This window comes from Hoplias malabaricus, chromosome 2, assembly GCF_029633855.1.
Source record: "Hoplias malabaricus isolate fHopMal1 chromosome 2, fHopMal1.hap1, whole genome shotgun sequence".
In the NCBI taxonomy this organism is placed as follows: Eukaryota; Metazoa; Chordata; class Actinopteri; order Characiformes; family Erythrinidae; genus Hoplias; species Hoplias malabaricus.
Genome location: NC_089801.1, coordinates 58,244,638 through 58,272,408, shown reverse-complemented (window position 1 = coordinate 58,272,408; position 27,771 = coordinate 58,244,638). Strand labels below are relative to the sequence as shown.

The 27,771-nt window shown below is 40.8% G+C and overlaps 1 protein-coding gene across 3 annotated transcripts; it reads left to right on the top strand.

Moving 5' to 3' along the window:
• LOC136686581 (adhesion G protein-coupled receptor E5-like) lies at positions 1–27,299 on the top strand. 3 transcript variants are annotated; one of them, XM_066660470.1, is made up of 19 exons: positions 1–341; positions 13,465–13,536; positions 14,437–14,580; positions 15,175–15,303; positions 16,702–16,833; positions 17,567–17,698; positions 18,419–18,550; positions 19,650–19,687; positions 19,835–19,930; positions 20,421–20,574; positions 20,779–20,895; positions 21,185–21,375; positions 21,831–22,013; positions 22,207–22,401; positions 22,835–23,052; positions 23,446–23,604; positions 23,703–23,868; positions 24,799–24,894; positions 24,987–27,299. In XM_066660470.1, the coding sequence occupies exons 1-19, from the start codon at positions 311–313 to the stop codon at positions 25,029–25,031; spliced, it is 2,430 nt and encodes an 809-aa protein (XP_066516567.1). In that variant the 5' UTR covers positions 1–310; the 3' UTR covers positions 25,032–27,299. The 3 variants fall into 3 exon arrangements, with proteins under 3 accessions (XP_066516567.1, XP_066516568.1, XP_066516569.1); XM_066660471.1 differs by lacking the exon at positions 17,567–17,698; XM_066660472.1 differs by lacking the exons at positions 16,702–16,833; positions 17,567–17,698.
• The last annotated feature ends 472 nt before the right edge of the window (positions 27,300–27,771 follow it).

The window sequence follows — 27,771 nt, the reverse complement described above, 5'->3', positions numbered from 1 at the left end:
GGCGGATAACAAAGAAAGTGAGAGAGAGAGAGAGAGAGAGAGAGAGACAAAAAGATCAGCATCTGCTTTTAAACACAGCTAAGAGTTGGAAAGGACAGGGGGAGGTGCAAAGAGAAGAGAGGAGCAAAACAAAAAGAAGGAATCTGAAAGAACTCAGAAAGAGAAAGAGAGCTGAAAGATCCTTCAGCAGAGTGGGTCAGAGTTGAAGAGAAAGGAAAGGAGGGGGATTTACAGGCTCTAACTGGAATGAATGATTCTGACTGGAACTACGACCTGAAGCAAAAGGAGGAACAAACTTTCTGGACTTAAAATGGAGCCAAAGTGGACCCTTGTGTTCCTGGGTGAGTGACTGAACTGTTTTTCGGTGAATGGGGTGTGTGTGTGTGTGTGTGTAGATATGTCAATTTGTGGAGACCAACACCACTCAACAAAATCACAGAGTGGGGACTTCTGTTTCCTGTGGGTAATACATTTAACTGTGAGATGAGGGCATGAGTTAGGGTTAGGGTTAAAGTAAGTGTTTGAGTTAGAGTAAGGTTTAGGGGATGTGTGTATGTGAGTGGGGGTTGTGTGGGTGGGGGATGAGTAACCTGTTTTATAATGTAATTGAATGGAGACTTTCTTTAAAAAGACTGCAGCCTGTGACTCATATGTCATTACATACTGACAGCATGGACATGTATGTGTGTGTGTGTGTGTGTGTGTGTGTGTGTGTGTGTGAGAAAGAGAGATGATTGTGTATTGACTGTATGAGGACAAGGGGCTTCTTCAATACAGCAGAGACACCATCACACCCCACTAAACCTACTACTGTTGTAGCGCATGGGACTGTAACAGCCTAGATATATCAGGAGTCCTGACAGAAAAATCTCCATTTTGTGGATAGCCTTTCCACAATGATAACCCTTCATGCCCTGTGAGGGACCCTGATCAGATCCAGAATGAGTGTGATACTAAATTACTTCCATAAAGTTCAAGTCGTTTAAGATAATGAGTAAAAATAACATCTGCCCATGACTTTGTAAAGTGTAGGACTATGATAGTTAAGCCCTGACCACAGCTTAGTGTGTGTGAACATGTGCAATGTTACACTCATGTGGGAAGATGTATATTACGTCAAGGTTCAAAAACAGATAATTCACTGTTGTTTTGTATTTAATACAGAAATAAATGTAGAAATGCAGAAGTTGATTCTACCTTCGATTAATTAGGCCTTTTTCATGATAAAAATATATTTACGTAATATATTTAGTCATCCATAAGGTTTCAGTCACAGTAGGGGCTCCGTCATTTTTGGATGAAAGCCTATTTTGTTTTGAAACCCTGATGTTAACATTACAGATGTTCACGCTTATTAGGCTGCAGTCCATGTTTAAACATCTCATTCCCATGTGATACAAAGCCATGGCCCCTATTTGAATCTCATTCCCACAAGTTAATAGGGCGTGGCCATGCATTTTTTTTAAATTTATTTATGCAGCATGTCACCTTAGAGGCTCCGCTGATAGTGAAGGCATATTATAAAATGTCTTTTTAACATCTGGCAGTCGGTAGCGACTAGCATTACATGATTGTTATTCATTCATTCATTCGTTCATTCCATAGACACTCTTCCTGCCGATCAGGGTGAGCCTACCCTGGAGTTAATTAATGGAGACTTCAAACTACTAAATATTTAATACAGCAATAGACTTCTACCAGATATCTCTATAATCAACCACAAACTCAGTGAAAACACACACACACACCCTTTTACATTTAATGTCTGACTAACACCACACATGCTGAGGCTTGAGATAAGCTTCACTGAATAAACACACTTGAACTATAAATCTATATCTTGCTCAGTGTGTGACAGTTTGAGAGTGTGTAAGTGGTGTGTATGGTTTGTGTGTGACTCTCCTTACTAAGACAAATATGTAATTCAGACTTTAAAATTATGTATTTGTGACTGTTTCTGAGAGAGAAAGTGATATATATATATATATATATATATATATATATGTATATATATATATATATATATATATGTGTGTGTGTGTGTGCGTGTGTGTATGTATATGTTTCAAGGATCTTAGACACAAAAGTACCTACAGAAACTAATTACTTACTGAGAATGAAACCAGGGGATAGAACTTTGCTTTCATACTTAGTATTGTATTTGAATATAGTGTGTGTGTGTGTGTGTGTGTGTGTGTGTGTGTGTGTGTGTGTGTGTGTGTGCGCATGCTGTAGAAATGTACCTGTGAAAACCACAGTATTGCTAAATCTACAAGCACCTGTAGTTAAATGTTGAAATGAAGTGTGTGTGAATGTTATTTTAGAGCTCCTGACTAGATGCTGGAACATTGCTGTGAGGATTTGGTGTTGTTCCACATAAACATATGTGAGGTTAGATGATGCTGTTGGGTGACTACTTCTGGATCTCAAACCCCATTCCCACTCATCCCCAGCTCAAAGCTGACGGGGTGGATACCCCTCTCGCACACACCTTGGACTGAGCATAATACCCTTAGGGTAATGTTAGAGTAAGGCTAGAGAGAGAGATGGGGAAGGTTCAAGTTCAAGGACGGAGTTTAAAACAGATTTTACAGCAGATGTGTGAGGGGCTTGTGGTAAACCTTTCAATTTTATCCCGGATGTGGCTTGTGCGCTTATTCTTTTTAAAGCAAGTTTCATTAATGTAATGGTATGTAAAGTCTGAACACTATCTTTGGACACAGGAACTTGGTTTGGATACATTTCAAATTGAAAATTAATTTTGTGCCATACCCAGGAACACATTTGAAAGGTATTGTTCATGATTAAAATAATAATAATAATAAATAAATAAAAATGTTAAAAACTTTATTAAATTCAGATTTTTCCTCACCATTTGTCATTGTTTAATGACCCTGGTGTCATTAAACGGTTACAAAATAAAATGGTTTGTTCAGACATGCTAGGTTAATTCTCATGGCAGAAAAATGGCATAGGGCCTCCAAACATTGAAAAGCATGAAAAGAGATGAGGATATTTTTTATTCCTGCTCCATAGGTGGGTAATACTGACTTATTTTTTGCTGTTTCAGATTATTTTTTAAATAGGAACACACTAAATTCGGGAGACTGAAAGGGCTAAAACAAAAACTAAACAACTTGAGGTTTAGGTACAAACCAGTTTCTGTGGCAATTCAAATGTGGAATTAAAACTTAGACAAGCTAAACTTCAGTCACGTACAGTAGTTTTTCTCCTCAAACAAACCGTTCCACCTTAAAAGACGCTGAGCTGCTTAAAGTCAACATGCCACATAGAACTACAGTTCCCCACAATTGTAGATGTTCCCTTTAGGGGCAATTTTTGCTAATTTTAGCACACAGTTTTAACATCTGTAAAAAGCTGTTTGTATATTTACAATGGTATATTAACTCCAGCAAGTAAAAAAAAAAATAAAAGCATTGAAATGTAAATCAATAACAAACCTGTGGAGTGTAATATGAAGCTGTATTTATAAGTTTTGCCACTTAACCTCAAATTGGAACACATCTGAGGGAGGTCAGTTTGGTAATGTTAATATTTTTACATATGTGATATACACAAGAAGAAGCAAAAAGAGACGTGGAGTATATATTTATGTTCAGAGTCACTCGGACACCTCAGAACAAGGGGAGGTGTCACGAGCGCAGTTATGTTTGTGTTCGAAAACAGTCAGGACACAGTGTACATCTAGTTCTCTTTGCAAAATGAATAATCCTGACAAAGTCTTCCAGTCACCTGCAAGTTCTCTTCCTTATGTATCTTCCCTTTTCTGGGGGGATTTCAAAGCACGGTTTGGCACAAGTCAGCAAAGCTACTCACTTTCTCAACATTTCTGATGCACAGGGAGCCATAAAGCACTGAAGGGAGAGCTCAGTGACTAACAGGACATACTGCATGAGGCTGCATTTCACCCATGTCAGTTACAGTGGGCACATATACTCAAGCATTGGCCACTATGCTGTGATGTGGTGCGACAACTGACGTCACTACCACACAGCTATGGAGCCATGGTGACCTGGGTTCAAGCTTGTCAGTGTCTGTGTAGGGCTTGTTGTGTCCTTCCTGTGTCTCACTGGGGTTGTGTTTATGCATTCTTGGTGAGTACTGGGTGAAACCTGAGGTTTGTTTCATTTTACAGTTTTTAACTGTACAGACATTCAGTCAAATTCAAAGGTGATCAGCTGTGGCAAGCCTTTGCGAGAACAACCAAACACAGAACGACCACAGATTTGGCTTGTATGCTATATTTAGTCTGCTGAAATATATTTAGTCTGTGCTTTGGAAACCCATAATAAAGAAATAAACAAACATAGAAAAATCTCTGATCCTCCAAACGAAACAAGTAGGATGTTTGTGTTGCTCCTGTTTGATGATAGGGAACACAGAGGATGCAGAGGATACGTGTTCTGTGGTGGAAAGTGACCTAAAAGTCCACTGTCTACACTTTGTTCTTACCCAGTTTCTAGTCAGCTTCTTTTTGCCTGCCATTGTACGGAAACACTTAGCAGCATCTTGTCTTTTCTCACTTTCAGCCTCACACATCCTCTATACTTTCCCTGAGGTCATGGTGGAACCTCTGAGCAAAGTTCACTGTGGTTGTTGTTATCAGTTGAACTTTCTCAAAGTTTTTGTTGAACTGATGTGCTGTTGGTGCTCAAAATACACTTGCGTCTAACAAGAACCCTTAAATTGTGCAATGCATGCATTGTGAAACACTCAACGTCTTCTTCAGAACATGTTCTTTGGCCAGAAATCCATGAGATCAGGAAGAAATATGGCCTCTCTTGCTTCCACTAAAGTAAATAACCATATAAATGTAGCTATATAAGTATTGGGTGAATGTTTGGGGCGAAACAGTTCCCTGTGATGAAAACTTTGTATCCCTGCACTACCTCAACCCATCTTACTGTGCCATGATTGCCTCTCCTTAGCAGTACAGGGGTTCTAGATTCCATGCCAACATGCTCACAGAGAACCCCCTCCTAACCTCCCCTATCTTACTGGGTACATCCACATACCTAACAACCTACTCTTCTGGGAAGGCTTTAGATAAAGCCGAAAAAAATTATTTTGGATGATTAGCTGTGGATCACAAATCATCCCATAGGTTTTCGATGTAGCTCCATTGGTCCACTGCTAAACAGCCCTGTTCTGTATGGCTTCATACCTCTCTGCCCAGATAGCAGCTGTATTTGGGCCAAACTGGTCTCACCTTTGGCTCTTACAGCATTGGTAACTGTTGCGTGGGCCGGATGAGGGCCATGTGTCAACATCTATCCCATATACGGTTGAGCTATGACTGAGTTGAGGTAGCCAGACTCACCCTCAGTCAACGCTGTCATTCAATTAAAGACCAAATGAGGGCCGTAAGAGAACTGCAGATGTGTTACATTTGGGCCAGATATAATTTGCTATCTGGGTAGCTGACACTTGGCACTGAACATGATGACCTTCAGTTAACAGAGCATACCATTCTCTACAAAGTAATGAAAATCGCTGAAAACACACTAAAAAACCAAAGGAGCAAAAAATAACGCCAGCCCGAATGTACGTCTAGGTCTTATCTGATCGGTTCAGTTGAGAGGCAATTCTTGAGGTTTCTCCAGGATCATCTATTGGTATTTGGCTTGGAGTTCTGCAGTGGCATCTCGCTGTGGATCGGTTCTGAACCCTAAAAGGAGCTAAAGACATTCAGATGGAAAGAGACCGTGGGGGAATGGCTGATGTGGAGAGTCCGTATGAGCAATGTTCAGACATGGAGATGAAATCCAGATTTAGAGCAAAGAGTCAGATGGTACACTGAGAAGTTTCTACACACCTCTTAAGAGCTTCACCCATTACCATGGGTTATATAACCTCCAGAGGAAAGCACAGCCCAATGGAAAGGAACTCTACAGGTCAGCCACAGATAAGCCCTCCATGTTCAGTGGAGTGTGGGGGCTAGAAGGGTATAAATCTGTTCTGCATTATAATGTTTTTATTTTTTCTCCTGTCTAACCTCACCAAGGGTTTCAGAATGAGTTTTCTTTGTAAGAACTGCGAGATTGAAATATAAGATCTGTACTTAGAAAGTCTAATCAGACCACGGAAAGTTTTTTTTTTTTCTGTTCTGTGATATCACTGTTGCACAAGATTACTTTAGCCACCACACAGGCTTGGGAAACAAACTCTCTCACACACATACCATCACAGACACCCATTTTTTGGGAATATATTGTAAGTAATTCCTTTAATTTTACAGACATTTACTGTTTTCATATGTACTTTTAGCCTAACATTAACAGTAATGCTAGCCCTACCCTAACTTCCCTGTAACTTTAACTCTAACCAAAACCTGAAACACATATTCACATAAAAACAATGTTTAGCAGTGTGAGGACCAGCTTGTAAACCCTAAAAGGAAGAGAAGTTCCCACAAACTGTTTCCTGTAACACACCACAACCACAATCATCCCCCCAGCACACTAACACACACACACACTCTCTCGCTTAACCTTAGGACAGTCACTTGCCAGAGCACATTTCGTAACGCTAAACTGTTGTTACTGAATCTTTGAAGGAGGCTTTGTTTACAGCGACATACTGGCCAAAATTGAAGTGTCTATGGTATCCTTCTCCTCTGCCTCAAATACAGACCATCAACATTCTTATAATAATGTCTGAAATACCTTCTGTTCACTTACATGAAATAAAGTCACGATCCAGTGAAACGTACTCAGTTGTTTGATTTGTTCCAGGTGCAGATTATTTTGCTTATTTTTATTAATAATTCTTAAAGCAAGAAAAAAAATCCCCATGCAGATAAACTAAGACAGTTTGACTGGTCGAAGTTACAGAGAACTGTGTTGCTTTCTTTTTTATTCTTTGCTGTGGCATCACTGGAGTTTGTGCACAGACCGCTTTTTGGGGGGAGATTCACACAAAATTTCACAACTTCCACAACACAAACTGGTCGATGGATGTAGCCAGAGCCGTTTCATTAAACAGAATATGAATCACCTTTATGATTGTGGGTTTATTCAGGGGATTACACAGACTTTTTGAGCTCAGAAAATGCTGAAATCCACAAAAGGAATGGTTGTACAAATGCTGATGTATTAGAAAGGTATACAGGGGGAGGTTAGAGTTTGAGAGGTTTGGGAAGGGCTATGGATTATAGTCTTGGCCTTAATTTAAATCACTTTCTAATGAAAGAACTGCCTGATTGAAAGTTGGCCAGGAGTCCCTTCCTCTGCCTCCCTTTGGGAATCATGCATTAGTACGGGAATTCTGTTTATTTAAGTGTAAGTCCAGTGGGCAATTTCAAAGATATTTTCTCGTAACTCAATCTCAGGATTGTAACCAATAGGAAAGTCCCTCAGCTCTCCTCCTGTTGGGCATGTGTTTTTTTTCTGAAGACAGAGATCTAAAAGAAGTCTGGTGCTGAAACCAGTCAAAAACCAAAATCTCTTCTGTGAATAAACGCACACACACACCTCCAGAAGTGAATGACTGTGGAGTCAAACACAAGCACACCACCCAGGAATAGACACACGTGTGGGAACCCTTCCGGTCACACCTGTGTGGGTAAGAATAGTGGAGAAGAAAGGAAGAGGAAGGATAGAAAAAGACTGCAGAGGCATTTCCATGAGGACATGGTTACGCCACAAAGAGGCCAAATTAGGACATGAGTCCATTCAGTGGACACAGACTACAATGGAAGGGTCAAAATATCATACACTCCACTGCGAGAGAGGTTGCGATGTGGGGTACACTGCATTTTAACAAGAGCCTGGTATTTGTTAATTCTGTCAAAGCTGCCTTTAATGACAAAAGCACAAATAAAAGATTTCCATTGCCGTCACTGATCATCTTGGCTGTATTTTGTAAATATAGACCTACATAGAAATTCACACTTGCAACACACTTTAAAAAAGTTGTGACAGAGGGGCGAGTCCTGCTGTGTTACATCACCTTATCTTAGTGACACTGTGTAATGGTCTGGGAACTGAGGAGACTTAATGCTGCAGTTTTGTGAGTGGAATTCACTGCCCATTTTCTTGCTCAATACAAAAACCACTCTGCCTACATTGCCAGGTTGTTGTCGCATGCGCAGAATGAGGTCAGGGTTTGTGTTGCTGATATAACCATGGGCTTCATAGGAGAAGACATCATATGTGTGTATGTATGTCATATGTGGACATACATACATACATACATACATACATACATATACATATATATATATATATATATATATATATATATATATATATAAATAAATCGGCCTCATAAGTTTAACTCCTTTCACCAACACAGTAAATATAAACCACTGCTGGAATCAAGTGGTGACTGGAAAGAATGAAAAAAAAAAAAGACACACACAGATCAGTTAGAACATGTCTGGTTTAGATTGTGGTCTGACCACAACAAGTCTGAATACACACTTATATGAGATAGTGCCCTGGTTAAACCATGTAGCTCAGACACAGGGGCTTTTTATTTATCACTGCTGTTACAATCTGTGTTTCTGATAAAGTGGCCAGTGAGTGTCAGTATAAGGGGGGGTGTTTCTGATAAAGTGGCCAGCGTGTGTCAGTAAAAGGAGGGTGTTTCTGATAAAGTGGCTAGTGTGTGTCAGTAGAAGGGGGGTGTTTCTAATAAAGTGGCCAGTGAGTGTCAGTAGATGGGGTGGGGTTGGGTGGGTGTTTCTGATAAAGTGGCCAGTGGGTGTCAGAAGAAGGGGGTGTTTCTGATAAAGTGGCCAGTGAGTGTCAGTAGAAGGGGCGTGTTTCTGATAAAGTGGCCAGTGAGTGTCAGTAGAAGGGGCGTGTTTCTGATAAAGTGGCCAGTGAGTGACAGTAGAGGGGGGGGGGGTGTTTCTGATAAAGTGGCCAGTGTGTGTCAGTAGAAGCGGGGTGTTTCTGATAAAGTGTCCAGTGAGTGTCAGTAGAAGGGGCGTGTTTCTGATAAAGTGGCCAGTGAGTGACAGTAGAGGGGGGGGGGTTTCTGATAAAGTGGCCAGTGTGTGTCAGTAGAAGCGGGGTGTTTCTGATAAAGTGGCCAGTGAGTGTCAGTAGAGGGGGGTGTTTCTGATAAAATGGCCAGTGAGTGTCAATAGAAGGGGGTGTTTCTGATAAAGTGGCCAGTGAGTGTCAGTAGAGGGGGGGGGTGTTTCTGATAAAGTGGCCAGTGAGTGTCAGTAGAGGGGGGGGTGTTTCTGATAAAGTGGCCAGTGAGTGTCAGTAGAGGGGGGTGTTTCTGATAAAGTGGCCAGTAAGTGTCAATAGAAGGGGGTGTTTCTGATAAAGTGGCCAGTGAGTGTCAGTAGAGGGGGGGGGTGTTTCTGATAAAGTGGCCAGTGAGTGTCAGTAGAGGGGGGGGGTGTTTCTGATAAAGTGGCCAGTGAGTGTCAGTAGAAGGGGGGGGGTGTTTCTGATAAAGTGGCCAGTGAGTGTCAGTAGAGGGGGGGGTGTTTCTGATAAAGTGGCCAGTGAGTGTCAGTAGAGGGGGGGGTGTTTCTGATAAAGTGGCCAGTGAGTGTCAGTAGAGGGGGGGGTGTTTCTGATAAAGTGGCCAGTGAGTATCAGTAGAGGGTGGGGTGTTTCTGATAAAGTGGCCAGTGAGTGTCAGTAGAAGGGGGTGTTTCTGATAAAGTGGCCAGTGAGTGTCAGTAGAGGGGGGGTGTTTCTGATAAAGTGGCCAGTGAGTGTCAGTAGAGGGGGGGTGTTTCTGATAAAGTGGCCAGTGAGTGTCAGTAGAAGGGGGGGGGTGTTTCTGATAAAGTGGCCAGTGAGTGTCAGTAGAAGGGGGGGGTGTTTCTGATAAAGTGGCCAGTGAGTGTCAGTAGAGGGGGGGTGTTTCTGATAAAGTGGCCAGTGAGTGTCAGTAGAGGGGGGGGTGTTTCTGATAAAGTGGCCAGTGAGTATCAGTAGAGGGTGGGGTGTTTCTGATAAAGTGGCCAGTGAGTGTCAGTAGAAGGGGGGGGTGTTTCTGATAAAGTGGCCAGTGAGTGTCAGTAGAAGGGGGGGGGTGTTTCTGATAAAGTGGCCAGTGAGTGTCAGTAGAGGGGGGGTGTTTCTGATAAAGTGGCCAGTGAGTGTCAGTAGAAGGGGGGGGTGTTTCTGATAAAGTGGCCAGTGAGTGTCAGTAGAGGGGGGGTGTTTCTGATAAAGTGGCCAGTGAGTGTCAGTAGAGGGGGGGTGTTTCTGATAAAGTGGCCAGTGAGTGTCAGTAGAAGGGGGGGGGTGTTTCTGATAAAGTGGCCAGTGAGTGTCAGTAGAAGGGGGGGGTGTTTCTGATAAAGTGGCCAGTGAGTGTCAGTAGAGGGGGGGTGTTTCTGATAAAGTGGCCAGTGAGTGTCAGTAGAGGGGGGGGTGTTTCTGATAAAGTGGCCAGTGAGTATCAGTAGAGGGTGGGGTGTTTCTGATAAAGTGGCCAGTGAGTGTCAGTAGAAGGGGGGGGTGTTTCTGATAAAGTGGCCAGTGAGTGTCAGTAGAAGGGGGGGGGTGTTTCTGATAAAGTGGCCAGTGAGTGTCAGTAGAGGGGGGGTGTTTCTGATAAAGTGGCCAGTGAGTGTCAGTAGAAGGGGGGGGTGTTTCTGATAAAGTGGCCAGTGAGTGTCAGTAGAGGGGGGGTGTTTCTGATAAAGTGGCCAGTGAGTGTCAGTAGAGGGGGGGGTGTTTCTGATAAAGTGGCCAGTGAGTGTCAGTAGAGGGGGGGGTGTTTCTGATAAAGTGGCCAGTGAGTGTCAGTAGAGGGGGGGTGTTTCTGATAAAGTGGCCAGTGAGTGTCAGTAGAGGGGGGGGTGTTTCTGATAAAGTGGCCAGTGAGTGTCAGTAGAGGGGGGGTGTTTCTGATAAAGTGGCCAGTGAGTGTCAGTAGAGGGGGGGTGTTTCTGATAAAGTGGCCAGTGAGTGTCAGTAGAGGGGGGGTGTTTCTGATAAAGTGGCCAGTGAGTGTCAGTAGAAGGGGGGTGTTTCTGATAAAGTGGCCAGTGAGTGTCAGTAGAAGGGGGGTGTTTCTGATAAAGTGGCCAGTGAATGGAAGAACTTTTTTCTAATAAAGTGGGTATTATTTTCCTTCCTTACTTGAAGCATTGTGTAAGTATGAATGTATGTGTATGTGTTTGTGTGTGTGTGCAGGAGCTTGTTGTGCTGCAGGCTAAAATGAGAAGTGCTAAACGTGGAGCAGCATGTGAAGGAAGGAAACCTGCTGTGGTTTGCTTTCGATCCTCATTTTGGCGCCACTGTCTTAAGAAGTGTCTGTGTGCGTTTGCATGTATGTGTGTGTGTATCTGAGCGAGTATACTTGTTTGTGCATGTGTGTGTGGTTTACATAAACGGGTTTTAGTGTGAAGTGTGAAGTAGTGGAAAACAGGGTAAAGTTGATCCACAGTTTGGTTTTGGGTTAGCACCACATTAATATAATTGTAGAAAGTGGCCAAAGTGTGGAACTAAAATGTAGGGGTTTCCAATAAAGTGACCAGGTGTGGAATTATAGTTTAGGTGTTTCCAATAATGTGGCCAGGGCATGGAAGTTCAACGTGGGGGTTTCAAGTAAAGTGGCCAGTGAGTGTATGAATTGCTACGGCCAAAAATAATTGCCCTATCTGCCCAGGAGCCGAGGCTAATGTGGTTAGTTAGTGAATGAAGGAATAACAGTCCTCCAGTGTGAAGGTTTATCCAGGTCCTATCTGACTGGTTCTGCTGAGAGGGAACAGCTGAGCTGTCTCCATGATCCTCTGTTGGAAACTCACTGTGGCTCGGTTCTGAACCTGAAAGGTGATAGAGAGGAAACCACAGTGTAGAGGCGGTAACTTGTCCAGAGGAACAGCAGGAGCCAGGATTAGCCTCCTGTCCCAGTTTCTTAGAAAGTGATAGGCCTTACTCTTCTGTTCTCTGAAGAATTCAGACCCAGTCAGACAGGAGACAGCAGAGTTACACAGTGTTTGTGGTGGACAGTAGATGTCTAACAGAAATAATTACCCTTAAAGAAGATTCTGGACAGCTTGGTGCAGGGTTTGACAGCTTCATAGCCAGTTTGGCTAAAGTCTGAAGACACAGTAGCAGGAGTCCTGACTGTAGTCAGTAAACGTTGTGGTTTTGTGGTCGACCGGTTGTTCTAGATTCTCCTGCGATAGTCAAACTCAGTATTTATCTGTCTATCCTAAAGAATCAGGCTTTAATTCATTTTGACAAATTCCTCAGTTACACACAACCCCAGCAGACCGTCTAAAGAAATTTCCCACAGTTTATTTGTGTCTGCCCCCTGCTGGGCGGCCTCTGTAAGGGCAGGGGTTTACCTCAGGAGGCAAATGATGAACGAGACGAAACACCTCCGTAAAAACAATGGCACGAAACAGGATTCAGTTCCTTAAGGGAAATTTGTCAAGGCATAAATCTAATTAAAGTAATGTTGCGATGGCACAGAACATTTGAAGGAAATTAATGAAGAGTTCTGTACCGTGTTTTGGGTTTGTTTTTTTTCTTCAGAAATGTTTGTCAGAGTGCCGTTGGATTTTATTTGTATTTAAATGTACTGCTCAGGCATGCAATCTGTTAAAGTTATAAATAAACAAAGAGGTGGAAAATAATATAGGTGACCAATTTATATTTACCAAAAATATGAAGTTATAATGTGATATTTTTCAAGAACGTTGCCTTCCCAAAAATGACTTTAATGAAATGAGAGATTTATTTTAATTCTATTAGCTCATATATGACTGGTATTATATCAGTGATTTAATTTAGTCATTTGTTGACATTTCTGATAACTAGGACCCCCCTGTCAGCTGCCCAGATCTGTTACATCAGCTCACAGAAGCCCATGCTGGCTATCACTGTGCCTGTGTGATGAGGAGTGGGAGGACCATCCCAACCCTCGGGAAGTGTGGTGTGTCCTTGCAGTGTCTGTGTGGGTTTCCTCAGGGTGCCACAGTTAGTGTTTGTCTGAGTATTGTCTGGGTGAGTGTCTGGGTGAGTGTGTGAGTGACTGGGTGAGTGTGTGAATCTGCCCAAAGGTGTGTGTGAGTGTGTGATGCCCTGTGATGAGCTGGTGCTCTGTACAAAGTGTGTTTTTGCCTGGTGCCCAACAATTCCGAGCAGGCTCTGGACCTACTGTGACCCTGAACAGGAAGGAGTGTTTACAGAAGGTGAATAAATGAATGAAATGGCTTGTTACCACAGAGTGAAATGCAGGAGAGGGAACTTATTATGAAATGTTTCTCAGGGTCAAACAGGTATCACTTATAAACGTTATTGATTTGGCTTTGCTTCTGTTCCAAATACACAACGACTTTATTCAGTTCTGAACCTTGCTATTTATAAACTCTACAGATGAAAGCATCACTACAAAAGAGCAGTGCTGTGGTCTGAGAGTGTCACTGTGACCTGAACAGACAGATCTGTGTCTGAACATACCTCTAATGTCCTGCGATAATGTTTCTTTTTCTCTGTATTATGTCAGGTCTGGTCCAGTTTGGACTCTCTGTACAGTCTTGTCCTCCTGGGTTCATAAAAAGTGGAACCAACTGTACAGGTAACACATCTCTCATTCCTCTTTATAAGTTCATAAAGCCCCCAGCACTGAACTGTGGAGCAGCAGAAACAACTCTTCTGGAGGGATGGAGCCCCAGATTTTCCTGAATGTATGGGCTGGTACTCCATTGCTCCTGAGAACACAGTTCCACTGCTCCACAGCCCAGTACTGGGGGCTTAATACGCCAACTAAAATCATCTTGGCATAGGCTCTGTCTCTCTCTCTCTCTCTCTCTCTCTCTCTCTCTCTCTCTCTCTCTCTCTCTCTCTTTCTCTCTCAATTAAATTCAATTCAATTCAGCTTGGCTTTATTGGCATGGCTGTTTTAGTAACAATGTTGCCAAAGCACATAAACAAAATTAAATTGAACATACAATGTTTATATATTTGGAAAAAAACAAATATTTAATTGACCGATTATTTAAGCAAATCATCATTAATTACTATAAAAATATAAAAATGAATAGATGAAATCAATAACAATAATAATAATAATGACAATCAGACAATCAATCAATCAGTTTGAGAAAAAAAAGGATCAAATATTATTTAATAAACAAAATAAGATATTCATTAAGTGTATAATCACCAGTAAGTGTTTACATTCGTATTTATAGTGTTTGAGGTGGGGGATCAGTAGTGTGTGGGTTGTTAGTGTGTGTGTGTTGGTGATGTGTGTTTAGGGGGTTATTAATGTGTGTGTGTGTGGTCTCTCTCTCTCTCTCTCTCTCTGTTTATGTCTCTCTCTCTCTCTCTCTCTCATGCTCTCTCTCTCTTTATGTCTCTCTCTCTGTCTCTATCTCTGTCTTTCTCTCTCTCTGTTTCTCTTTCCCTCTCGCGCTCTCTCTCTCTCTCTCTCTCTCTCTCTCTCTCTCTCTCTCTCTCTCTCTCTCTCTCTCAGATGAGGATGAGTGTGAGGATAAAGGTCTGTGTGGAAATTATTCGATCTGTCACAACACATTCGGCAGCTACTACTGCACCTGTGAGGAGGGATATGAGTCCAGAACCACGACCAACTTTACATCAGGGACTGGCCAGTGTAAAGGTGAGACACACAAGGACACACTTACAGAGGAATCCCACCGTTGTTTCTAAAGTTCTCCTGTAAGTCAATGTGTTTCAGAAGTTACTGTGGTGGTGAATGGAACCAGACGTCCTCATTTCTACAGCACAAACCCAGCATTTAATTTCCTCTCCACCATCAGTAGAGACCTCCTCCAGTCCAATACTCTGCATAAGGAATAACGATGATGATGATGAATATGATTTTTGTGGCGTAGTTAAACTTGTTAGCTAATTACATCTATAACTAATTAATGTGATGTACTTCTTCAGTCATGGGTTTAAAACGAACAGCCCAAAATGATGGTCAGGCAAAATCATTATACACTTCTTTGAGGAGCTTTTAGATGACGTTTCCATTCACCAACACTGAACTATTCTGACTCTGTACATTTCTCCACAGTGGAGCATCTACAAATGAATTCTACAGAAATATTGGAAACACAATGGAATTCTTCTTTAATTTCTCTAATCACATGTTGAATCATCTGTAATGAAGAACACACGACCTGCTTCTCCTGACACTGTAAATGTCTAAGGCTTCCTCTCTCCCTGATTCCTCTCTTCCACCTTTCAGATTTAAACGAGTGTTTGAGAGGTGAGGCTTGTTCCAACGTCTCCAACAGCAAGTGTGTAAACACTCTGGGATCATATAAGTGTGTGTGTTTACCTGGTTTCCAGAAAGAAGAAAACAATACCTGTTCAGGTAAGAATACCATTTAACTTCTTAGAAAGAGACTTCCACATCACTGTTCAACAATTAATTAAAAATGAAAAGCATTTTAGAGATTTTTAAAAACATTTTACAACTCTTTTAAACGGTCCATTCTGGAGCTAGTTGTTTTCTCTTCAGACAGAAACAGTGTAGAACCAAGAAACTGCAGAATTTCACAGGAATCTGATGAGAACATTCAGACGTATAAAATTAGCTCCAGGAGGAAGTTCCATTTGTTCTTGTTGTTTGTTTTTCCATCTGAAAAAAGGCCAGAGCAGATGAATGGCTCCATAGAAAAGAGGAAGGAGGTTCTCTTTCTGCTAAAACTGAGCTGCACTAACACAGACTCCTCCATTCTTTCACTCATTAATGTTAATTAATGTCATTAATGATCCATCAAATCATAGCTATGTTCCAACATCACTCTGCACTGTGTAACACTCAGCTTTCTTCACTTTATTAATTCCTCTCATTTCTGAAGAAACACTGTGTGAGTGAGTGTCTACAAACTGCTGGAAATGATACATGACCTGAGATTCTCCTCACTCCATGAGGTTTAGACCGGGCGGTCATTTATTCATTCATTGTCTGTAAACCTTATCAGGTTCAGGGTGGCGGTGGGTCCGGAGCCTACCCGGAATCACTGGGCTTGAGGCAGGAACACGCCCTGGAGGGGTCACCAGTCCTTCAAAGTTAAACCATTTAGAGTTATGATTTAAATTATCTCTCGTTAAACTCGTTTTTTAAAAAAAGTGTAACTACAAACTTCTTTTGGACTGTTACAGTGATGCAGACTCAATTAATTAATTAACTTATTTATTAATATTGAAATGCTTATTGATAATTTTATTTATTAAAATAATAAGTTATTATTTTGGTTATTTTCAAATTGTTACTATGTGTAAGGGAATATGTTTTTAATGAATCATTCTGGATTTTTTTTTTTTTTGTTTTATGTATAAAAATAACAGTAATAATATAATTAATTATAAGACATCACATTCATATAGCACTTTCAAGAACCCAAATATGTTTACAGTTTGAGTACACAATGTACTGTTGTGGGTACTGAATCGGTACCTATGCTTTGTCGAGTGGGATACTGGTTGCTGTTGTTCTGGAATGGTGGCGAACTTAATCATAATCATGTCTGAAGTAAATTTAATTAATTATTAGTATTAAACGTTCACACTCCCATGCAAAAAAGACAAAGCTCAAACTAGCAACACATTAAGTGTTTAATGACACAGACCACAATATTTAATAGAATATCGTTTTGTGGTGACAATAATACAGATAGAATTTGCACAGAATTTAATCAATTTATTCAAATCAAATTATTTGCACACAGAATAACATTGTGTGTGTGTTTGTGTGTGTCCATTTCAGATATTAATGAGTGTTTGAGGAATTCCTCTGTCTGTGGTTCCATTGGTTCATGCAATAACACACCTGGGAGTTACACCTGCATTTGCCCCCAGGGCTACCAGAACCAAGGCAACCAGAGTGCCCCCTGCATCGGTGAGGGCCTGTAGGACTGGAGTTTAAAATGCACACACTGTGATAGCTGTGGAATTTAATCAATTTAAATTAAAATCATGTCTCTAATATTTCACATTGTGAGATTGTTGTCAAATACTGTAACACTATTCAGCTTGCTTCTATCCATGGCTTGCAGCTGTAACAGGGAAAAGACTGAGACAGAGGAATACAGGGCTTGTGTCTGTCGTCTCTTACACGCCACAACAACACAGGAGTAAAATAAGATCACAATAAGACGATGATCTGAGTGTGAATAACTCACTCAGATTCAGACAGAAGAGCAGAGAGACACATTAGAGTCTGACGCTAACAGTTTTCCATTAGATCCTATGATGAAAATGCTAATATGGCTAACTGTTATACTACACCGTGGGATCCTTTACGCCCCTGACACAAAGCCCCTGTGATTCTGAGTGCTGTAAGACTCTCTCCTCCGCAGGGAGAGGAGCTGTGTATGAGATAAATGTGTTTCCTATCTGTTTACTTTAGGACTGTGCTCTGAAACCAGACACTCGTTCCCAAATATAGTGCCCACACCAAAAAAATTTTAAATAAATAATGTGACTGCAGCTCACGGATACACTTCTACTGGTTTTAATTGATTTTATTCAGTGAACGTTTCTCAGTGCAGTTCTGCTATAGAAAGATGTTGGAATACAGAATAATTTTGCATTTTAATCAGTGTGTGTGTGTGTGTGTGTGTCCATTACAGATTTTAATGAGTGTTTGAGGAATTCCTCTATCTGTGGTTCCTTTGGTTCATGCAATAACACACCTGGGAGTTACACCTGCACTTGCCCCCAGGGCTTCTATAAGCAGGGCGACAAGAGTTCCCCCTGCATCGGTGAGGGCCTGTAGGGCTGGAGTTTAACACTAACACACTGCAGGAGTGATGCCCTGTGAAGTTAAATCATCTTATATTCTATATATATTTATGTTTCTAATATTTCTCACTGTGAGACTGTGGTGAGATACTGGATATACAAGATTTAACTTGCTAGTTTTAATTAAGTTTATCCAGTGAAAGTGTCTCATTTCAGTGACTGAGGACATGCTTGGAACAATGAGCTCCCAGTGACTTGAGAAATTTCCCTTGGATAAAATCACTGAAAGAAAGTGAAATACACCAAGTCATATTAAACTTATAATTAAAAATATTAAGTTTATTGACTTGATTTAAGATGATTTCACTGAGGAATCTGTTATTTTGTTGCAGTGCATTAGTTTGCTTCTTACTCATGCTGATTTCTCCATGTTAACTAATTTACAACTCCCTCATTAACCCATTAACCCTCATACACTCTGTGATCAAGGTCTTTTTTAGTGTAAATGATTTTTCATTGTCAAGGTTTGTCTCAGAAAACTGGGATCAATTTAGGGCAAGTTCCACTTAGAAATATTATACTTCACAAACCTGGGATATTGTCACTCTTCAAAAAAAATAAATAAAAATAAATAAAAACAATCAATCTCCTTTTTTGTTAATGTTGTGCCATTTTTTTATGTTGTTTCTCTCTCTCTCTCTCTCTCTCTCTCTCTCTCTCTCTCTCTCTCTCTCTCTCAGACACTGATGAGTGTGATAGTAAGGAACTAATCTGTGGAGAATATGGATCCTGTATGAACTCACCAGGCAGCTACAGCTGTAAATGTGAAACTGGATACACTAACTACGGAAACAACCAGAGTAAATGCACAGGTAAGAGAAGTGGCAGAAGACTCTGGAGCACAGAGAATATTACAGAGAGTCTCTAGAGCACAGAGATTATTACAGAAAGACTCTGGAGCACAGAGAATATTACAGAGAGACTCTAGAGCACAGAGATTATTACAGAAAGACTCTGGAGTGCAGAGAATATTACAGAAAGACTATGAAGCGCAGAGAATATTACAGAGAGACTCTGGAGCGCAGAGAATATTACAGAAAGACTCTGGAGCGCAGAGAATATTACAGAAAGACTATGGAGCGCAGAGAATATTACAGAAAGATTATGGAGTGCAGAGAATATTACAGAAAGACTCTGGAGCGCTGAGAATATTACAGCGAGTCTCTGGAGCACAGAGAATATTACAGAGAGACTCTGGAGCACAGAGAATATTACAGAGAGACTCTGGAGCACAGAGGATATTACAGAGAGACTCTGGAGTGCAGGGAATATTACAGAAAGCCTATGGAGCACAGAGAATATTACAGAGAGACTCTGGGGTGCAGGGAATATTACAGAAAGCCTATGGAGCACAGAGAATATTACAGAGAGACTCTGGGGTGCAGGGAATATTACAGAAAGCCTATGGAGCGCAGAGAATATTACAGAAAGACTATGGAGCGCAGAGAATATTACAGAGAGACTGGAGCGCAGAGAATATTACAGAAAGATTATGGAGTGCAGAGAATATTACAGAAAGACTCTGGAGCGCTGAGAACATTACAGAGAGACTCTGGAGTGCAGGGAATATTACAGAAAGCCTATGGAGCACAGAGAATATTACAGAGAGACTCTGGGGTGCAGGGAATATTACAGAAAGCCTATGGAGCGCAGAGAATATTACAGAGAGTCTCTAGAGCACAGAAAATATTACAGAGAGACTCTGGAGGACAGAGAATATTACAGAGAGACTCTGGAGGACAGAGAATATTACAGAGAGACTCTGGAGTACAGAGAATATTACAGAAAGACTTTGGGTCACAAAATGATTACACCAACAAACAAGTAGTTTCTGGGACAGTGTGAATGTATTTCATGGGTATACATAATACATTTCATCTGATGATTGTGTGTGTTTGTGTATCTACACAGAACTAAAGTGTGATACAGTTAATACCACGCCCACACAGGTAAATAACCAGCTGTTCACACTTCTGTCTTTACTTCAAAATTGAAAATAATTAAAATATTCAAACACATTTTGCTGAAAGATGCACTATTTCTCTTTCCCTCCCTCTCTCTCTCTCTCTCTCTCTCTCTCTCTCTCTCTCTCTCAGGCTGGAGTGGGTAAACTGTTGAGTCTGTTTGTGTCGAGTTGTGAGTCTCTGAGAAATCACACTGCTCCACAGCTCTCAGGAGAGTCTTTACTGCAGGTAACGAGCCTCATTATTTATTGCAGATGAAGGCCATTTCAAGTACAGTGACCTAAATATAAAAAATAAACAGAAGAGACAAGCTCATGAGTACAGTCCACTAGTGCAGTCGTTCAGTTCTGGATTATTATGTGTTCTCATTGCTCCTGGCCACATCTGACCCCTATCACTGTGTCTGAGCTGATGTAGTCATGTTCAAGCAGGAAATCACAGAAATTTGGGGGGTTAATCCATATGTGCTGAGTTATTTCACAGCTAGCAAACACTTCCATATTTTACACACATTTGTGCAGGATATCCATACTTTTTCAGGATGTCACACTCTCAAACAATACTTCCAGAATTTTAACAGAAAACCAGATTCCAGTCATTCTGAAAAGAGATTCCATGCTTTAAATGATGTTCTACGGAAAATGCAGCGTATGACATACACAGACACACACACACACAGATCTCCCACAGCTTTGTCCCTGTGTGTGGTGTGATTCAGGACCTGATGAAGGTCAGTGGTGAGGTCGTGTCCAGTGGAAATATCAATGACAGCTCCACGCTGAGTGTGTTCCTTGGAGCAATGGAGGACACCCTACATCTCATCGGACCCCAGCTCAACGAGTCTGTCACCAGAGTGGAAAACAGCATCTCAGGTACACACACACTCACACACACACACACACACACACACACACACACACACACACATACACAAACACAAATCAAGCTGAGCTGTGTCCTGCTGTTTCTCATTTGGTGCTTGTCCAACCTAGCAACTGTTGCTATGAAAGGACATGTTAGTGGGTGGAGCATGGGGCTGATTTTTTGTTTGTTGTCATGGCATTTCTTCCACACAGAGACATGTCTTGAGGTGAAAAAGAATGTGACTCCACCCACTGGCCGTGTGACTTTAAACACCAATGATGTCCATCTGAACATCAGCTGGAAAACTGTAGTGGGGGAACAGTATCCAGGTAAAACACACACCCACCCACACACACACACACACACACAGACACACACACAAATATACAGAGGTTTGTTTTTAATTCATTGTAAGGCCACTGCATAGGTTTTATTTGATTGAAATGGAAAAGTGTTTAAAAGATATTTAGTAAACCCAGTACATGTTTAAGTATTAATTACTTAAACAAATCAGTTAAAGTGACTCTACACACCTCTGCCTACAAACAGATGCACACTGTATGAATACAGAGCAGAAAAAAACAGGAGTTAATGCCTTTGTCCCGACGCTCTCCTCAGGTTTTGCCTACGTGGGTTTGGTCAGTCATAAAGCTCTGAACTCCACCAACACCTCAGTCGTGGAGGAACCGAACGCTGGGAGCAGAACCGTTGAGTACTACCTCAACTCTCCAGTGGTGACAGTCTGTGTCAGCAACAAAAAGACAGAACTCCTGCCTGAGCCCATCACACTCACCTTCAAACACCAGCAGGTAAACACAAACACATACACACACACCTCGGCCTGTCCTGATTTTGATTCCAATTTGTGGTCTTGCACTTATTTCAACTATATTCAGTTTGAAATGTTCCTGTGTAGTTAAATATCAGATTACAAATTATACAAATTATTGTTCAAATTATCAACTGGTTTGTGGAATTGAACAAAATGTCAGTGTACCCAAACTTTTGATAGCCTGTGTATTTATGCTTTATTCATTAATTTCTACAAATACACCACTGAAAATAATCAACCACGATTAACTGAAGTTTTAATAGTGAGAACGATACAGTTTTCTTGAATGAGGGTGTCCATTTTGGGATTGCTTTTGTTAGTTAGTTACTCATTGATCCATCAGTGCTCTTGTTTTCTCAGAATTAGTAGACCTCTTAGTGCCTAGAGTTCTCTGGAGTTCATTGTATTCTAAGTTTTCATTGCGTTCTTCAGGTTCTCCAGGAGGGGGCGGTGTCTGAACAGCGAAACTACAGCTGTGTGTTCTGGGCACCTGAGGACGGAGGGACGTGGTCAAGAAATGGGTGTGTGGGGGCTGTGTTTAACGCCACACATGCCATGTGCTCCTGGAATCACCTGAGCAGCTTCGCTGTGCTCATGGCACTCTACCCCATCGAGGTAAAGCTGGATTTGAATGCTAACTGCTTCTAAAGTCTACACAAATCTGGGTGCACATAAGTAGGGAAAGTACAGTTTCTGAGCAATTTTAGCACTTCCTAATGACATGGACATTTTCAAAAAATATATGAATGTAATAATAGATTTCTCTCTCTCTCTCTTTCTCTCTCTCTCTCTCTCTCTCTCTCTGTAGGACAACTTTGAGCTCGTGTTGATCACCCGTATTGGCCTGTCTCTCTCCCTACTGTGTTTGTTTTTGTGTATCTTGACGTTCAGTTTGTGCCGCGCCATTAAAAGCACTCGCACCACCATCCACCTGCAGCTGTGTGTGTGCCTCTTCATCGCCAACTTCCTCTTCCTCTTCTTCATTTCCAGCACCAAGAACGAGGTGGGCTTCCAGAAGTAAAAACACGCTGAACTGCCTGAAGCGTTTATAACGTCTGAGATTTTCTGTGGCTCCCTTAGCACCCTCTTGTAGATCCTTAAGGGCTTACAGCCCCCAGAGGAACAATGGCCTGGACAGTTAGCTTTAAAGATTGTTATTTACTGTTGTTTGGTTATAATTTGTGAAGTGTTCTATATTATTAGACAGAATTAGTAATTAATGATACTGTAATATTCAGTTTTTTTAATCGGAACCTTCCAGAAATCCAACAGTGATTCCAGTATTTTTATTTTGCTGTAGGTTTTATTCAGTCTGCTGCTCATTGATTTATCCCATGTCTCCCGTGAGAAAGAAGAAAAACATTATTTTATAAACTGTATTTAAACTCTCTCTCTCTCTCTCTCTCTCTCTCTCTCTCTCTCTGTCTCTCTGTCAGATCGGGTGTTCGTTCGTAGCTGGTCTGTTACACTTCTTTTTCCTGTCTGCATTTTGCTGGATGCTGTTGGAAGGAGTCCAGCTCTATCTAATGGTGGTCCTGGTTTTCCACACCACTATCCGGCTCCTGTACATGTGTGCTGTGGGATACGGCATTCCTCTGATCATCGTCATCATCTCTGCCATGGCAAACCCTTCAGGATATGGAACGACGCGCCAGTGAGTGTGTGTGTGTGTGTGTGTGTGTGTGTGAAGAAATCACTTTTATTTATGTTATCTGATTTGAAACTGAATGACCTGAGTATGAGCTGATGGTTTGGACACCTCTGATTACACATTTCCTCTGAAGTGAAGAGTGTGATCATGGTGTGTGTGTGTGAATCCTACAATAGCAGAAACACACACATTTTAAGGGGTGTCTACTCACTGGGGGGTTGTGGTAGTGGTAGATTATTAATAAAAATCCCAGTATGTTTATTTTTTTGCGATGCTTTTCAATAACTGTAGGTTTTAGTTGATATTTTGTGTGTAACAGTTTTGTCATTCTTTGTAATACCCAATTGTGTGTTTGTGTCTCTCTCTGTGTGTGTGTGTGTGTGTGTGGATGTGTAGCTGCTGGCTTTCTCTTGAAAATGGCTTCATCTGGAGTTTCTTCGCCCCTGTCTGCCTCATCGTCGTCCTGAACAGCTTCTTCTTCATCATCACTGTGTGGAAACTGGCAGCAAAGTTCTCCTCCCTCAACCCAGACCTGTCCAAGCTAAAGAAACTCAAGTGTGTGTTTATGTGTGTTTCTTTGAACTAACATAAAGCCGGATCTGTGTAATATTCAGAAATTCATAATTTCTTTCTGTCTCTCTCTTGCTCTGTAGGGGCTTCTTGGTGACAGCAGTAGCTCAGCTGTGTGTGTTGGGCGGGATGTGGGTGTTTGGCTGTTTCATGTTTCAGGGAAATGTGGTGATATTGTATATCTTCACACTGCTCAACAGCCTCCAGGGGGCGCTGATCTTCATCATGCACTGTTTAATGAGAAAATCGGTGAGACTCTCTCTCTCTCTCTCTCTCTCATAGATGGTCTCACATGGAGCTCTTAAATGGAACTCCATCATAATGAACTCCTTCAAACAGACCTGGAAAAGCCTGATCTGTCCTTTCTTAGTCTAATCACACCACTCTGGAGACAGATCTTCTCTAGAGTCTCGTGAAGGCAGTTTTGTGTTTTGTGTCAGGTCTTAGGAAAGAAACTTCCTGAGTATTCCAACCAGATTCCCAGGCATTGCTCTGGATCTTGTGTAGACAATTCCCTGGAACTGATCTTGGTAATGTGCAAGCAGTTTCCCAGGTTTTTTTCCTTGGTCTCATACGGAAAGAAACCTAATGGGCAGCCTTGGCCTAATGGTTAGAGACTGGGCTTGGTACCAGAAAGTTGCCGATTCAGTCCCCGTGACCATCAGGATCATCCATGGCTGAAGTGCCCTTGAGCAAGGCACTGAACCCCCAAACGCTCCCTGGGCACTGAGGATTTCCCAGAGATTCTACTATTTAAATGGGGGGTAATTTCCTGGGTAATGTACTGAGTCTCCAGGGTGTAATATCCCAGGAGCTGTACCGACCTTGAGTGGGTTGTTGTCTGGGTATTTTCTCTGTGTTCAATGATATAACTTGCCATGTACTGGTCTCATTGGGGTATGTTTCGGGATATTGTACTGGGCCCTGTTGGGGTAACTCCCCGGGTATTGTACTGGGTTTAATGGGGTACTAAGTCTTGTGTGGCTAATTTTCCTGGTACTGTACTGGGTCTCAGGTTTTATTATGTACATAAACTTTGTGACTCCATTTACAGAACAATCTTCAAACAGCAAACCCGTGTTTGTTAATCCACTTTATTTATGGTAAGAGTGGTCAATGTGTGTATTTGTCTTTTGGCAAAATCTTTTATTTGAAAGTGTTCTCTGTCGCCTCCGACAGGTGAGAGAGGAATACAGCAAACTGTGCGGAGGTGTCTGCAGACCACCAAAGAAGAGATACTCAGAATTCAGCACCAACCAATCCAGCAACAGCCAGGTGTGTGTGTGTGTGGGGGGGGTCTCTTATACATTGTGCTGGTCATTTTTATAAATAGCAAATTTCTGACTTTGGATTTTAACATTTTGCAGAGGCCTCTGAGGAGTGCTCCAAGCACTGGAGAGTCTCAGATATGAAGAAACAAAAATCACCACAAAGTTGAGGACCTCCACTAGTGCTGAACTTTCCCAGCTGTGTGTTTGTTTTTCCTGCAAAGCGAGGACTCTGCTAATGGCTCTTTAGCTATTTACAGCTGCTGTTAGTGCAAATTGTGAAAAGTGCTGTGGCATGGCTTCCTTTTGGCCAGTGGGGATGAATGGGAAGGAAACGTCCCCTCGCTTCATTCGTCCACTGTTTATTGTTTTTAGAGTGTTTCTCCTAATGCGTAGAGTCATTTAAGTTCAGCCTGTTTCCAAATCATCATCTTTGTGATGTCACAAAAACAAACATGTTAACATATATATCCACCTACTCTCAGCAGTTTAGCTCTGCACATGCTGTGTTTCAGCCTGGACTGTTTTTTCAAAGAGCCACAAAAGAGTACAGCCAATCAGAACAAAGCTAATTTACATATATCTTACCAGAAGATGTCCTTCCCTATGGTGAGTGTAAAGTCCACTTCTTATAAGACATATAACATGTGAAGAGTCTATGAAAATTATTATTATTGTCATTTTTATTATTATTAATGAAACTCCACCATGTCATTTCGTCAACACTCAGCTTAGGCTCAGCCAATCAGAGAGGGTATGTGCAGAAAGAACCCTATATCCTCTACAAGAAACATGTTTATAATTCTCCTTATCCAATGTTTTGGTGGATGACAAAAACAGCCTTAACTTTAATATTTTTCCTCTATATTTCTTACTGTGTGTTTGTCAGTTTTGATTATTGGGGGCAAGCTTTGGTGCTGTCAGTTCATTCTGAGCTGCAACAATGAGTTATTAATCTTTACTGCAGTAATTATTATTAAACTGAAGTAAACCGATGTGGAAGGTACATCTTGAGTGAAGAAAAATACAATGGTAACTTTTATATTTACTTTTCTATTTAGGAACAATTTACTTACCATTGTTGATGAGTAACTGTGTGGGTTTGAATAAAAAGACAATACCCACTACACTGCATAGCACCATTTGTGTATGTATGTACCACAGTGCTTCTCAAATTTGGAGGTGGGGAATAATCGGGGCAAGTAGATATGTAAAGGGGGTCGCAACAAGGCAAATGCATACATACATGACACATCACCTGTAATAAATCCACTGTAAAGTTGATTTATCTCTTTTTTTTTTTTTGTAGTTTGCTAAAGGTTGCAGTTTTTATATGAATTACAGTATTTTAAACTAATCCCAGTGGAATCTGGAAGCTCAGAAATATTCTCACATATGGAATGTGGGCACTTCAGAAATACCACAGTGTAGTTACGTTTGTATAATTACCTACCAGAATATCACACAGAAATAGCATTGCAATATGCTATATTAATATATCAATACACAGTGTTGTGTATTATGAACCATGTAATCACACATTATATAACAATTTGCTGTAATTACATTGTTCATTATCTTGTAATAAAAGTAAAATAAGATTGTGTTACCAGAACACACAAACAATTAAAAAACAACATGAGGCATAGATGCGTATATAACGAGAGACAAGCATTATAGTGCTTCTGTTAAAACAAAACAAAAAATAAATCATAAGTTTATTTATTTTTAAATGAGGAGTACATATTTTCCCTTCATTATCAATGTGAGCAAATCTTCCGTGTATACATATATATACTGCTGAAGAATCTTTATGGATTTTTGAATTTCTAAATCTATGAATAATGACTCCAGCACATTTCTTTCTACTTTCTATGCTGTTAAGAATGTTCTATATTTTTTTAATGCTATATTGCTCATCAGTTTAATACCTCTTTTAATGGTTTGCTAAGTGATGTAAGCAGTCAGTGCTGCAAATTTTCAAAGGGAGTGAAAATTCACAATAGCACAATTTTCATTCAGTCACTAATAAATATGATATTTTAATGTATGTTTTATATATATATATATATATATATATATATATATATATTAGTCAAAATATATTTAAATTATGATTGTTATATTGTTATTAATGCACTTTGCTTTTTATTGTTGCATATTTTAATGAATGACAATTGTGTTTTTCCACTTACAAACTGTTGTTTTATGTTTTATTTTGTAAAACCTAAATGCATATTTAATGCATTTTTGAGGGGATTTATTTTGTTTCTCCAAGTATTTTTTGTACTTGATTTTTTATCGTTGTTGAATTTTTTTACAGTGAAAATGCTAGTTTTCTTGACGTTGCACTCTTGGGGTTGGACCCTAACTAGGTACTGATTACTTTTCCAGCTTAAATTAAACTATGAACAAACTCACTTGTTATTGTGGCTTTTTGTTTGTTTTATCTTTCCACACCTTTAGAGATATGGCATGGTAAATATGAGAGAAATAACTTCTATTGGGTTGAGGTCAGGACTGTGCCGGCCAGTGCACTATAATCAAACTTCTCTTACCTCCTTCTCTACCCATTCTGAGCTCCTCTGCCCATTTATGGATTATTTTCAGGACAAAATCAATAAAATCTATCTACACTGTTCTTCCTTTCCTGAGGCTGTCTCATCAGACAAATGTATCTCTGTATTTGCCCCCATAGATTCTTACACGGTTACTGAGGTCATATTTAAATCAACTTCCTGCACTTCACACCTAGACCCAGCTCCTACAGCTATTCTAAATTTTGCTGCCTCTGATATCTCTCCATTTATAACTCATTTGATAAATCTGTGCTTTTCAGTAGGTAATGTTCCACTCTCACTTAAAACAGTTGCTGTTACCACTG